The sequence below is a fragment of the Herpailurus yagouaroundi genome, unplaced genomic scaffold, assembly GCF_014898765.1.
Source record: "Herpailurus yagouaroundi ecotype Mexico unplaced genomic scaffold, PumYag 186, whole genome shotgun sequence".
Lineage (NCBI taxonomy): Eukaryota > Metazoa > Chordata > Mammalia > Carnivora > Felidae > Herpailurus > Herpailurus yagouaroundi.
This window is the reverse complement of record NW_024412417.1, coordinates 15,501,257-15,516,063: the sequence shown is the minus strand read 5'-3', so window position 1 is coordinate 15,516,063 and position 14,807 is coordinate 15,501,257. Positions and strand designations below refer to the sequence as shown.

The 14,807-nt window shown below is 43.8% G+C and overlaps 1 protein-coding gene across 2 annotated transcripts in view; it reads left to right on the top strand.

Annotated features, from left to right (window-relative positions):
• The window catches only part of DPYS (dihydropyrimidinase), an 80,172-nt gene that overhangs the window by 7,453 nt on the left and 57,912 nt on the right, over positions 1-14,807 (top strand). For both annotated transcript variants that reach the window (XM_040494226.1, XM_040494225.1), the window contains exons 2-4: positions 7,362-7,520; positions 12,217-12,396; positions 13,638-13,827. In XM_040494226.1, the coding sequence (XP_040350160.1) occupies positions 7,362-7,520; positions 12,217-12,396; positions 13,638-13,827 (529 nt within the window). The remainder of the gene's footprint in view (positions 1-7,361; positions 7,521-12,216; positions 12,397-13,637; positions 13,828-14,807) is intronic.

Genomic DNA, 14,807 nt, shown 5'->3' with positions numbered 1-14,807 from the left:
AAAGAAAGAAAGAAAGAAAGAAAGAAAGAAAGAAAGAAAGAAAGAAAGAAGTCATTTGAGGCCAATATAGATTCTAATCTGTTAATTAACACTGATTAGGTGATGAGCTTTGGAGAAAACTGAGCATTCAGCTTTCATGTGCACTCAGTCTACATTCCACATTAACATATTCATAGAAGGATCCAGAAAGCTCCATGGCCAGGGCTAACAATATTTTTAAGAAATGAAGTGTCACATTAACATGCAAATTACACTGCTTTCTCATTTTGCTATTGGAAAAGTGAATCATCATAATTACTCCATCTCATAGCTACTGGAGGAAATTCATTGATCCCTCCCTTCCTTTCTCCTGTTAAAGAACAGAAATTCAGCTTGAGTAAATTTGAAGATCTAATTGGCTTTATTAAGTGATTCATGAATCAGGCAGCATCCCATCTGTCAGGTAGAAAGAAGCTCCAAGTAGTTTACAAAATAGAAGGTTTTTATAGGAAGGAGAGTGGAGAGGGAAATTATTTAGCAAAAGAAAAGAAAGGATTGATTCCTGAAAGGTCACTCTCTCTTAGGGGGAAGGGCAGGGGGTCTTATCCTGAAGATTACCTCATCTTACTTTGGGGGATGGAGAGGGTCCAGATGACAGATTACCTCATTGGTGCCAACCAGGAAATTCCTGACTACATTTCTGAGGCAGAGCTGAGACTGCGGTAAGGTTAGGTATGAAACTCTCGTTTGGTGACTTGGCCTAGCTAGCATAAGGGACTCCCTCTTGGGCCTGTGCTTTTCTTTTTAACATTCCCTTAAACATTTAAAGAATATTTGTGTACCAGGCACTGTAATAGGCACAGAACATACAGAGATGAAACTACATCCATCCAGTCAGGATCTCTGAGGGATGGGATAAATTTCCCTAGATGATGCTGGTGTGTACCCAGGGTTAAGAGTCACTGGACCAAGTAGAGGAGGCGCTGGGGAGGAAAGAGCAGGAGTGACATCTCTCTCTGAGGTAGAACGGAGCTCAGAGCTCTCCAAGGAGAGGGAGGAACAGTGTCATTGAAATGGGTCAAGTGGGTTGGAAGGGAGGTGACTCAATAGCAAACAGAGAAGTCAGCTAAAGTTTCAGCCTTATGGGATGTGTAATAATTGTGTTTTCTCCATCGTAAGAGCAAAAGGGAAATCAATATAAGATCAGAAGTGGTGAGCATGGCTAGGGACAAGGTGACAGTGAAGAGGCTACTGCTCTAGTCCAGTCAGAGGATATAGGTGGCACTGGGCAGTGGAGGTATAGACGCAAGAAGTAAGGAGATTCACGGGCGATGTAGGAGGCAGCCTGGGGAAGAGCTGGGCTTGCCAATGGGTTGGCTCTGGCAATGTTGAGAAGAAGAGAGAAAAATGTCAAGGGTGACTCTTCAGTCTGGTTTGCACAATTGGATGGACGATGGTGTGGCTAATATTTCGGACTTGGGGAGACAAGGAGCCGGGCACGGAGCGGCAGTGCGGAGGACATCTTTACAAAGCCAAATGGGCTTCTGGAATCGGAACATAAATTGGGATCCTGAAGTTTGTTTTCATACGTCTTAGTGACTATAGGAAAGCTGAGAATTCAGCCCCCTTCCCTAAGGCTCAAATTGCCCTCTTCCATCTCCTTCTGCTTTACTTGGGTTGATTAAGCAGGTCCTATGATTGATTTTCATAAGACAAACTCATTGGTTCCAGGATGAGCTTAGAAATGAAAATTCGGTGACACCATCAAAAGGAAGACGATGCTTGGGATGCCTTCAATAGTGATATACAACCTAATACATTCTTAAATAGAATCTTGTGTTATATAATATTGTGACCCCGCTGTTGGAGTTTATCTCAATTTATGTTCTATCACATTTGCACCTGATACAGCACATGCTCTCCTCCCCCCCCCCCCCCCCGAGGAAGGCTTTAGATAAATTGGAAGGTTTTCAAGGGAGAACAGCCAAAGTAATTAGGAGCTGAAAGAATTGATTTATGAGCCAAGATTAGATAAGGTAAATACATTTTGTTTGGCTCTCTGACAAATAAAAGTGGCATGAAGTCTATCAGCAGCAAAAACGAAGGAGACAGTTGAGGTTCACACAGAAATATGAGAGAAATTTTCACCCTCTACGGGTTCTCCCTCCCCTGCCTAAACTCTCTCCATTCTTCAAATGTTAGGTAAAGCCTGAACATCTGTGACGTGAACCTAAAAGCCTCCGATGATAAAAGCAGTTAAACAGACGCTGTGGCTACCTGAGGTGGGCTGGGAATGTGATGTTCTGACCGGTCGGTTTGTTGAATCAAGGAGATTATTCCAGGGGCAATAGGTCTGTGAAGGGGAAGCAGCAGCAGTGTGGGGCCCTTCCTTGTAGACCTTCTAGGGACATATTACTTCCACAGTGATTGTCACAGTGACAAACATCTAGTGAGCTAAATAAAGTTCTGTTGCATTTGTGGATTTCCAATTCACAGTTTGACAGTTGTTTTGTTTCGTAAGACTTTTGGTTTCTTAAGTGCTTGATTCGTTTCATCAACCTGTGCCTCTCTCCAAGTAATGATTCACTGATGACCAGAGCAACTGGCTGGAAATCAGATCGCACTCTACGGAAGAGTGGCTCAGGTGAACCAGCCGGCGTAGGGCCGAGGCCCAGAGCAGGCTGAGTGTCAGACTTACCCCTCAGAGTCCTGTGCCCCTCCGTGTTGCCTTGGAGAATCATATGACATCTCTGAGCCCCCATATCCTCAACTGTGAAGTAAGAAAAACAACTCCTACCTGTTCCAGACTGTAGAAAGGCTTAATTAAACGAGCTAATGTGTATAATAAGATGCTTAACCCAGGCCTGGGCATTCACAAGCCCTTCTTTGAACAGGCAAATAGTGGGGTGCCTGGGTGGCTCAGTGGGGTGAGCCTTAGACTCTTGATTGCAGCTCAGGTCATGACCCCAGGGTTGTGGGATTGAGCCCCGTGGCGGATTCCTTGCTTAGTGTGGAGCCTGTTTAAGATTCTCTCCCTTTCTCTCTCTGCCCCCTCCCCTGCTCTTTCTCTCTCTCTCCAAAAAAATAAATAAATAAAAATGAAGAGGCAAATACCTCCTAGGAGGAGCACATCTCCTTTACCTCGACTTGGGATTGTACATCCTCAGTTCTGGCACACACGTGACTCCCCAGATCCAGTAGAACAAGGAAGGGCCATTTCAGGTCTTGAAATAATATTCAAGGATTTGAGATAACTTTGGGCAGTGAAAGGAGCATGGGTAACCAGACAGACCAGGGAGATCAGGAGATGAGGGGGAAGGAAAAAGAGGCTCGGTCGGTTGAGGGTCTGACTTGGCTCAGGTAATGACTTCACGGTTCATGAGTTCGAGCCTCGCATCGGGCTGGCTGCTGTCAGCACATTTTAGATCCTCTGCCCCCTCTCTCTTTCTGCCCCTCCCTCACTTGTGCTCTCTCTCTCAAAAATAAATAAAACATTATTTTTTTAAAAAAAAGAGGTTCAGAGGAGGCTGGGGTGCAGACAGTGGCTGGTGCCTGTTTGCCAGGACCCAGGGTGGCAGCGGGATCCCAGTGGCCAGTGGCTCATGCCCCCCGGTGGTTTGGTAACAGGTAGATTTTGTTGTCCATACATCTTCCCACACCCTTTCCCATTCACTAGGGCTTCTCGAAATTTGTTCCCATTTTGGGGGGAGGACAGGGAGAAAGAGAGTGGAGGAGAAACAGAACCAGAAGCAACAAAGAAGAGGAAAAGGGTGGTTCTCGGTTCCCTTTCCTGCTCCCCGGTAATGAGGGAGGTGGGGCAGGTGTGAAGAATCCTGATTGGGGAGCTTTCAAATTGTAACCCCAGGACTTTTGGTCTGCTGTTGTTTTAGTAAATGGTCCTTTGACTACCACATCTACAGTCTGGCAAGAAGACCATCTACAGTCTCCATGTAATTACCTAGCATGTGCATGTATTTTTATCATCTGTTCATGAAGTCTTGTTTTCTTCTTATAAAGCTTGTGCTTTGTATAGGAAAGTTAGCAAATATTAAAAATAAAATTTAACTAGAGGCAAATTAAAGCAACCTGCAATTATGCCCACCCAGAAACAGCCACTGTAAATGGGTGTCTGGGCATGGTACTGTTGCTTTTGTGCTAAGTGTTGGAATGTTCCGGAACATGTATTATGATTTAGATTATCCTGTGTCACTTCTCTCTCCTGGGGTCGTTTCGGCCAACCTCAGGACCCCTCTGGCATCCTCTCCAAGGTGACTGCCCCAACTCTCCCCTGCCTTCAGCGTCAGGTCTGCGTTTCCTTCTGTGTGCAAATACACAAAGTCCACATGTGCCCAAGCACCTCACACTCCACACTCACCAGAGCTGCCTCCCTCCGGTGTCCCCTCATCTGCCACCATCAGCCATCCCTGTCAGAATCAGCTCACGGACTCCCATCACCCCTGCTGACGGTGCAGCCTTCCTCTTGTCAGAACCAACGCTTTGCTCTAACCCTAGTCCAGGTCTTAATTCTGCCCCTTACCAGTTTCTGCTGAGGGGCTGGCCCTTCCTCACGGGCCCTTCCTCAGAGCATCCCCCATGCTGTTGGCTGTTCCTCAGAGCACAGGCCCTGGCACCTGATGACCTGACTCCAGTCCGGCCTCTGTCAAGTTATTTGGTAGTGCTGTGTTGGGTTCCCTCCACCCTAAACAGGGGCTGATAATATTCCCTGCTGCAGATCTGGTGAGAGGATTACAAAAGTTAGAACATCCAGAACGTCAGTAGTTCCTGGCACATTAGAAGTACACACTGCCAGTTAGATATTATTAGCCGGCTGGCAACTTCACGTGTGTGTCCTAACGCTAATTTAAATCCATGCCTCCTCTGGCCTCTGTTCATCCTTCCCTCTTCTGAATTCCCAGTAGTCTTTCCCCGGGACCTCTTCCAAGGAGCTTAGTGATTTTTACCTCCCCTTAGCAATTTCTAGACTACCATTTATTGTAGAAATATACTTGCTACCTGGTATTACAAACTGAGTATTTTATCATAATTATTTATTCTTATTTCCATCGCCCGCTGCAGTCTATAAACACCGAATGGGAGAACCTCTGTCTCATTATTTGTGGGCCCTCCCACCCCTCTCATTCCATAGCTTACATGTAGTAAACTTTTTTTTTTTTTTGGTAATAATTTCACTAAGACATAATTCATATATGATACAATTCAGCCATTTAAGGTGTACATTTAAGGTCAGTGGTTTCTAGTATATTCCTGGAATTGTGCAACCATCACCACAACCATCGTTAGAGCATTTTTATCAGCCCAAAAAGAAGCCCCGTGCCCGTGAGCTGGCACCTCGACTCAACCCCTCCAGCCCAAGGCAACCACTGTTCTCCTTACTGTCTCTAAGCATTTGCCTCTCCTGGATATTGCGTACAAGTGGAATCATATACTACATGATCTGTGACTGGCTTCTCTCACCGAGCGTAACGTTTGTAAGGTTCATCCGCATCGCAGCATGTGTCAGTGCTTCCTCTTTATGGCCGAATAATATTCCACAGCGTTCACATGCTGCATTCTGCTGTCGATCCATCCGTTATGGACACGTGGGTTGGTTCTGGTTTGGGGCTATTATAAATATTGCTGCTCTGGATATTTGTGTACAGGGGTTTGTGTGGACATGTTTTTATTTCCTTCGCATAGATGCCTAGGATTAGAATTACTGGCTCACATGATAACTCTATGTTTAACTTTCTGAAAAAGTGTCAAACTGCTTTCCAAGGTGGCTACCCCATTTATTTTATTTCCACCAGCATCATATCTAGTTTGCCTACAGCCTGAATGTGGAAGACTTTTAATATGGAAAAAATGGAAAGGATAGTTCTTTAAGCTTGATTTTGTAGTTCAGTAGGCACTAAAAAAAGTACTTTTCTTCTAACACTTGAATTAACAGCATTTCTGTTAGAAAGATGCCCTTCATCCTCAAGGGATATCCGCATGGCACTGGGAAGACACGTTAGGAAGGAAGCCGGCAAGAAGATTAATCTGCATTCAAATAAAAATACATCGCTTGAGGATTTTTTTCCTAGTATTGTCATTACACCAATAGTGATTTCTTAAGAAATGCAAATGTGTATTGTTTGCCAAGAATAAGGCACTGTTATCTAAAGGTGGAGACAAAGTATAGGCTCCTGTACAAAAAGTGAGATTTTTCAGAGCAAAAAGAATTGGAATGGGGCCAAGTGACTTAGGAAAAAAAAAATCTATTGAAGTAAGATGAGAGCCAGCCAACCAGGGGGGACACATGGAGTCTGGGCGGCTTTGCAGGGAGGCTGATGGGGGTGCAATTGGAGGGACCTGGGAGAGGGGCTCTTGGCCTCTCAGGTGCCGCAGATGACAGGTGCTGAATCTAACCTCTATGCCCTGAAGTCCGTCAGCCTCCTTGGTCAGTGCCTTTACTGCACCACCATACTTCCTGGCTACGTTTGTTTTCTTCACCTACCTTGTTTGACTACAACACTTAAAGCACATTAACCACCCTGTGATTTTAGTTTAAGTAAAATCAATTTCAGTAGTTCATCAAAGACGCTTGGTTAAGCAACTTACTTTTAAATTTAGTCATAAGGCAATGTCATATAATGTAATGTGCCAAGAAAAATATGAGTTGAGGCAGATCACGTGGGGCCTCGTAGACCATGTTGAGAAGACTCAACTTCAGTCTAGAGGTGGTTAAAAGCATTTGGTTTTAACCCTTGGAGTCAAGTGGTCACATTTGTGCTGTGGAATGTGCTTCCAGTTGCACCAAGGAGTCTGTGGAAGGGGTGGGATATAAAGATCAAGCTGAAGGAGGAGAAGAGGCTGGACCAGGACCAGGGGGATGGATTAGAGGGGACAGTTGGGAGTTAAGGAAAGACGAAGGGTCCCCAGTTGGTTGTGGGGAATGTAGGCGAAGCAGGCATCACGTGAGTCTCCAGGATTCTGTGTGGAGCACGAGGCAGTTGGAGACACAGTTCACTGAGACTGATGCCAATGCATTGGGATTTTCACAGTGATGAATACAGTCTTCTTGAGAAGAAAAAGTTTTGAGTCTTCTCCATTTTTCCATTTCGGTTTTTCCTTGCAATCCTCACTCTGTTTTGTTTGGGCCACAGCCACTTTCTTCTCACCAGACATGGCATTCTTTTTACGGAAGCAAGTCCAGCAATTTTAGCACTTCAAACTTCAATTTATGGAAAGTCTATTCATGTCCCTCTGGGTCTTTTAAACAAGCAGCAGCGTTGTGCAATTTCGTGGACCCACAAGTGCTTGCGAGCGCATAGCGTTCCAGGAGATAAATGACTCAGCTGAAAAATTGATGGCTAACTGTTGAAACCCTCTTGTGATTCCAGGCTGCCCTGGCAGGAGGCACCACCATGATCATTGATTTTGCCATTCCTCAGAAGGGCGGTTCCCTCATCAAGGCCTTCGAGACCTGGCGAAGCTGGGCTGATCCCAAAGTCTGCTGTGACTACAGTCTTCACGTGGCAGTGACATGGTGGAGTGACCAGGTGAACCAGTGAGGGGTCCATTTCTTCCATGTAGTCCCCTAATCCTTGCTCTGTACAAGATCAAGAAACTGGTAGTGTCAGGGGCGCCTGAGACTCTCTCTCTCTCTCTCTCTCAAAATAAATAAACATTTAAAAAAAGAAACAAAGAAACAGGGGCACCTTCATGGCTCAGTTGATTAAGCGTTGGATTTTGCCTCAGGACATGATCTCAGGTTTCTTGGGTTCAAGTTCCGAGTCATGCTCTGTGCTGACAGTGTGGAGCCTGCTTGGGATTCTCTGTCTCCCTCACTCTCTGCTCCTTCCTTGCTCTCTCTCTCTCAAAAAATAAGCTAAAACATTTGTTTTAGTTATTAAAAAAAGAAAACAAATGTTAACACGTAAGAGATTGGTGATATCGGTTGCTTCCTGGATGACCGGAAGTCAGAATTTGAGGGGGGGCTTTTCCTTGCATATTCTTTTTACCTTTTGAATTTGGAGTCCTGTGAAGAGTTATCAATTAGAAAAACTAAAAAAAATGTTTAAAGCATATAAAGATGATATGATAAATCCTTTATAGTCATTCACAATAGCCTTTCATGATATGCAATCCATGAATTGTAACATTGTTAACTGTAATTTTTTAAAGTACTGAACTTAATTTTAACACCTCCAGGCTCTTTTAGGCAATATTTTCCCACAGGATAGAACTTCAGTCAGAAATGTTTAATATCAGGGGAAAACCAGGGAAGGGACACACCAGGAAGGTTATGAAGGTCATCTCCCAGCTGTATTCTAACCTGGGCCATTCCTGGTCTCTTCCACTAACATCAACACCAGGTCAGATCATTTCATAGCAGAGCTAAAACCAGCCCTCCCTATCTGCTGATCATTTAGGCCATGGCAGAAATGACAACATAATTCAGATAGAAAAGATAGTTTTGAGAGGTGTTAAAATATGTTTATTTCTCCTCATTAAAAACATGTATGCATACTTTGGAAGAAATTTTTACTTGAATTTCAATTGCCAACATGTTTTTTAAATAATTTTTAATGTTTTATTTATTTTTGAGAGAGAGAGAGAGAGAGAGAGACAAAGTATAAGTGGGGGAGGGGCAGAGAGAGGGAGACACAGAATCTGAAGCAGGCTCCAGGCTCTGGGCTGTCAGCACAGAGCCCGATGAGGGGCTCGAACTCACGAACTGTGAGATCATGATCTGAGCCGAAGTTGGAAGCTTAACTGACTGAGCCACCCAGGCACCCCTTTCCTTTACCTTTTTTTTTTTAAATTTTTTTTATTACGTTTCTTTATTTTTGAGAGGCAGAGAGAGACAGAGTGTGAGTGGGGGAGGGGCAGAGAGAGGGAGACAAAGAATCTGAAGCAGGCTCCAGGCTCTGAGCTGTCAGCACAGAGCCCGATGAGGGACTCAAACTCACGAACCGTGAGATCATGACCTGAGCTGAAGGCAGATGCTTAACCGACTGAGCCACCCAGGGGCCCCTCAGTTGCCAACATGGACCTAATTCAGAAATCCTTTCACCAGAAAGGGCTCAGGAGGGTGACTTTATTTGAAGTGACCATGTAACTTATGTCCCCACTTCCCCCTAAAAGTTGGGCTTCAGGCACCAAATTAATATAAAACTAATAATCAATCTTTAACAGGTAGCTCAGCAAACATAATAGCAAGGTTTATAGTCCACAGCAAAAGTTAATTTTTCTCCAAGAACACCATTCTAAGTGATGAATCTAGTCTCTTTTGTGCTATTAGGGTCTTTTGGCTTTCCTCCTTTCTCCCTTCCTTTCTCTTTCTCTCTTTCTTTCCTTCCCCCCACTCTCATTTTTTTTAAACATTTTATTTTCTTTTTTTCAATATTTATTTTTGAGAGAGAGAGAGACAGAGAGAGAGAGAGAGAGAGGAGAGAATGCGTGTGTGAGTGGGGGGAGGGGGGCAGAGAGAGAGGGAGACAGAGAATCCCAAGCAGGCTCTGAGATGTCAGTACAGAGCTCAACTCAGGGCTCAAATCCATGAACTGTGATACCATGACCTGAGCTGAAGTCAGATGCTCAACCGACTGAGCCTCCCAGGCACCCCCCTCACCCCTGTTTTATAAGACAGAGTCAAGGTGAGGATGTTTGCCCTCAGCAGTGTTTCTCACACTTTAATATGCAAATGCTTACCTGGAGAAATTGTCTAACTACAGATTATGTTCAGTAAACATATTAGTTTGTTAGGACTGCTGGGACAAAGAACCACACACTGAGCGCCTTAGAAATTTGCTGTCTCAGCCTCCTGGAGACAAGACGCCTGAGATCAAGGTGTTGGAGGGCTGTTGCTTCCTTCTGGGGACTGTGAAGGAGAACCTGGCACATGCCTCTCCCTGGCTTCTCATGCTTCGCTGGTAATCTCGGTTGTTCCTTGATTTGTAGAAGCAGCACCCCAGCTTCTGCTCTCATCTTCACGCAGCGTTCTCCCTGTGTGCACGTCTGTGTTCACGTTTCCCCCTTTTATGAAGACACCAACATACTGGATTAGGCCCACCCAAATGGCCTCGTCTCCACTGATTAGATTGGCAGTGCCCCTGTTTCCAGAAGGTCACCTTTTGAAGTACTGGGAGTAGGTCTTAAACAACATGTGAACTTTAAGGGGGTGCACAAGTCAACCCATAGCAGCAGGTCTGGGGCAAGCCTGAGAATCTGCATTTCCAGCAAACTCCCAGCCGATGCCAGCGTGGCTGGTTTACGTACCACATTTTTGGAACAGCAAGGCTAAGGTACAGCACCTGCATATGGAAGTCCATGTGTGCATATGCTAAATGTTTAAGGCATTTTTTTTCTGACCGTGAAAATAATAGACTCACAGTAGAAAGTTTGACACTGTAGAAAAGTAAAACAAAAACAAAACAAACAAACTCGAGGCACTTTATATCATGCTCTGCCCCTTGCTGGTGTTCCTTAACATATCTTAGAGCTCATTCCATCACTTCAGTGATGACCATGTCAGCATTTCAGTGTTATTTCCAGTTCTTCATGGGGCTGAAATTCTAGTGGGGGAAGGCGTTAACCAGTAAATACATAATGTGCCGGACGATAAAGCACCATAGAGAAAAGTAAGAAAAATCAGTAAGGAAATAAAGAACAATGGGAGTGAGTAATTTAATATGTAATAGAGTCATTTATAAACTTTGCTGATTCAATAGAAAAAATTGCATTGTTTTATTTTGCACTTTTTTTAAAATTTTTTTTTAATGTTTATTTATTTTTGAGACAGAGAGAGACAGAGCATGAACGGGGGAGGGTCAGAGAGAGAGGGAGACACAGAATCCGAAGCAGGCTCCAGGCTCTGAGCTGTCAGCACAGAGCCCGACGCGGGGCTTGAACTCACAGACCGTGAGATCATGACCTGAGCCGAAGTCGGACGCTTAACCGACTAAGCCACCCAGGCTCCCCTATTTTGCACTTTTTAATCAGCAGAAAGGTTAACATTTTTTCATGTTTTTAGTCATTCGTGTTTACTGTTTGAATTGTTGATAATATTTTTTACCTGGAACGTTAGAGCTTCTCTTAAGTTGATGGATAACAACTAAGAACAATAATCCTATGCCTAGAACGTGTTTTGGGGTGTGTGTGTGTGTGTGTGTGTGTGCGTGCATGTGTGTGTGAACATACAGAAATTCAAACAATTTTATCGCTCAAATCCACCAATTTTTTCTTTGACGTTATTAGTTTTTATCGCGACTCCAACTGGACCCGCATGGCAGTTACTAAGCTTGTTTTGATCTTGTCTTTTACCTTTGGCACCTGAAGGCTCCTGAGGATTCCGACCGGTCCAGAGTCTCTCACCTCCTAGCAGCTGCCTGTGGCTCAGTGCACGTCTACCTGCTCCTTCTGAGAGCCCATCCTGTGGGTTTCAGATCTGAGCCCAAAGCTTTACCTTACGTGAGCTTCGATTCCTCCTGGAGACATGGTTGCTTCTGTTACTGCCAAGTGGCTTTGTTTTCATTTTCTAAAATAATTTCCTCCCATCAGGAGATAGATGCTGAGAATTTTATACACGAGTAAAGACGTGCAGTACTTTGGGAAAACTATGAACTCTCTCCTGATTTAAAAGTATCATACCAGTAATATTCATCAGATGAAGTGAGGTCTCACCTGTGGAGGGAGTTCAAGGCCTTAACTGCATTTTTTTTCTGGAATTAGACTGTTGTCCCTACTTTACTTAATTCTCTTCTGAATGCAGCATTTTGAACATGGAAGAGAACGTTGAAATAAATTTGAAATTTATTATTATTGTTAATAAATAATAACAAAACAATAATTTATAAATAATAAAATAATAAAAATAAATTTAATTTAAATAATTTAAATAAAATTAACAATAACATAAAATAATAATAATAAATATTATTATTTAAAGTGTGACATTGTATGGGGCACCTGGGTGGCTCAGTCGGTTGAGTGTCTGACTTCGGCTCAGGTCATGATCTCACGGTTTGTGAATTCGAGCCCCACATCGGGCTCTGTGCTGATAGCTCAGAGGCTGGAGTCTGCTTCGGATTCTGTGTCCCTCTCTCACTGTGCCCCTCCCTCACTCCTGCCTTGTCTCTTTCTCTCAAGAATAAATAAAACATTTTAAAAATAATAATAAAGTGTGACGGGGTGTGTGTGTGTGTGTGTGTGTGTGTGTGTGTGTGTGTGTGTTTGGCTATTGCTCCCCTTTAGGTTAAAGAAGAAATGAAAATCCTTACCCAAGACAAAGGTGTGAACTCTTTCAAGATGTTTATGGCCTATAAAGACCTGTACATGGTGAGGGACGAGGAGCTGTATGCCGCCTTCTCTCAGTGCAAGGAGATCGGAGCAATTGCTCAAGTCCACGCGGAAAATGGAGACCTGATTGCAGAGGTAAGCATCCCAGAGCTTCGCCACAAATGAAAACGGCTACGACTGAAGCTGAAGACAATGGGACTCAAGTAGGTGAACTCATTCTGTGCATTGGAAGAATGGAGATCCAGAAACTAATGTTCTGTGGCTTGGAAACCCTTGACTCAGTTTACTTAACTCCATGCTCTGACTTTTACTCAGGTGGTATATGAAGGGAATGAAGATTTCCCTTTTTCAAATCAGTTATCAGACCCCAAACATGTTTCTCAAACAAACAGTTGTCTTTGTGTGTCCTAGCACGTTCTTTTTTTTTCTTCTTCTTCTTTTTTTGAAGAAGCTCCTCCTGCTGGTTCAGAATGCCAAAGTGTGGACATCAGCGGGATCTGATGACTTAAGCAGTGTGTTAAGTGCTGTTTAAAGCCCCACTCTTTTCAGAAACCGGATATTAAAATGTGCTCTGGAGGAATCTAGATGTTATTTATTTCTTCTGTGAATTCCATTCTTAATGCCCAAAGGGACACCATCTGCAGGATTTTAAGAGCTGTCTCTTACCCTTTATATTAGCTGATTTTTTTTTTCCCTCCTAGGCTCAGTTCCCATTTAAGTCGGTGAGAGTGAGGCTGGGTGGCCGTGAGGCAGTCAGGGATCATGAGAAACGGGCATGAGCTGTAAACTCAAGTAGACCAGAGTTTAAATGGTACTCTTCTGCTTCCTCAGTGTGACACCAGGCCAGTCATTTTACCATTTACCAACAGTCACAGTGTTGATTTCCTGCCTTTTTTGTAAGGAAGAAGTAATATTTTGGAGAGGGCAAATGACGGTCCAGTATCATTTGGTGAGTGGAACAGAGGGCAGTGAGGACTATGATTCAGCAAAAAGCACAACTAATTGCAATAATGTGACATAAGACACTTGAATAATATTGGGGGTTAGAATGTTTGGTTTTATTTTATTTTATACTAAACCAGTCATAAGACTGAGACTAGAATTAGCCTCATTTTTTTTAACTTTTCCGTCAAAATAATGTAATTGTGAAATGTGTGTATGAAAAACTAACATATACTCTCAGAGTGTTAAAATTATATTTCCCAAATATACACACCACACACACACACACACACACACACACACACACACACACACACCCCTCTATTCCTAACAGGTCTGAAAGCCTGGCCGTGTACTTAATTTGCAACAAGATAATGGTAGCTGTCATTAGTAAACCTTCCTTGCACATGTGTCTGTCTCTGCTGTCTCTCTAGGGAGCAAAGAAGATGCTGGCATTGGGGATAACAGGCCCTGAGGGCCATGAGCTGTGCCGCCCGGAAGCAGTGGAGGCAGAGGCCACACTGAGAGCCATCACCATAGCCAGCGCCGTGAACTGCCCTCTCTACATCGTGCACGTGATGAGCAAATCTGCAGCAAAGGTGATAGCCGATGCGAGGAGAGACGGTAATTCCCGAGCGAGAACCTCACTTGTAACTCAGTAGTAGCTGGAGAGGGACGTAGATCGACTGCAGCTCCTGCTTTGCTTATGAGAAGGTTGCAGGTGAATTTCCGCAGCTTTTCTTCCTCCCTTTTTATTAGCATCCTTTCTGTTTTCTTCCGTCTAACGCATGTCCATTTTTGCCCTTCTTTTTGTTCATCTTCATGACTGCTTCTCTGCCTTGGGTCATTTCTCTACCATCCCTGGAGCCTCAAGACCTTTCCTTCAGCCATAGGTCCCCACTCTTTAATCTGCAGCCCACTTTTTAATCTGATGGCTGAATGCAGACTCTCCAGTTAACTTTAAAGAAGCTTACCTGTCTCTGGGGCATCACCACTATCCCTCCTAGGACCTGAATCAGGACGGTGCCGGGTACAGAGTAGTTGCTCAGCAAATATCTTTAGAGTTGAGTTGATTTGTCTGATAGCACCTTGGGTGTTGGAGCTATTAAAGCAATTATCCAAATAGTGTTTGTATGACAATTATTTTACAACTTAATTTTATTTTTTAATTTTTTAAAGTTTATTTTGAGAGAGAGAGTGTGAGCAGGAGAGGGGCAGAGAGAGAGAGAGAGAGAGAGAGAAAGAGAGAGAGAGAGAGAGAGAGAGAGAGAATCCCAAGCACATTCCATACTAACAAAACAGAGTCCGATGCAGGGCTCAAGCTCACAAACCATGAGATCATGATCTGAGCCAAAATCAAGAGTCAGACACTTAACCAACTGAGCCACCCAGGCGCCCCTGTTCTAAAGTTTTAAAACCAAGTCCTTCCCCCTTCCATATAAAATAATAGACCTTCCTAAGACGTGCTAGTGGTTTTGCCGTCTCACTTTTAAAAACCAAGAAATCAGAAATAGTCTTATAAATCCTCCTGGCTCTTTGTTGTTGTTTTTCTCAAAACTGAAACCGACCGAATTTTTAAAATATGGATCGTGAGAATAGGTTTG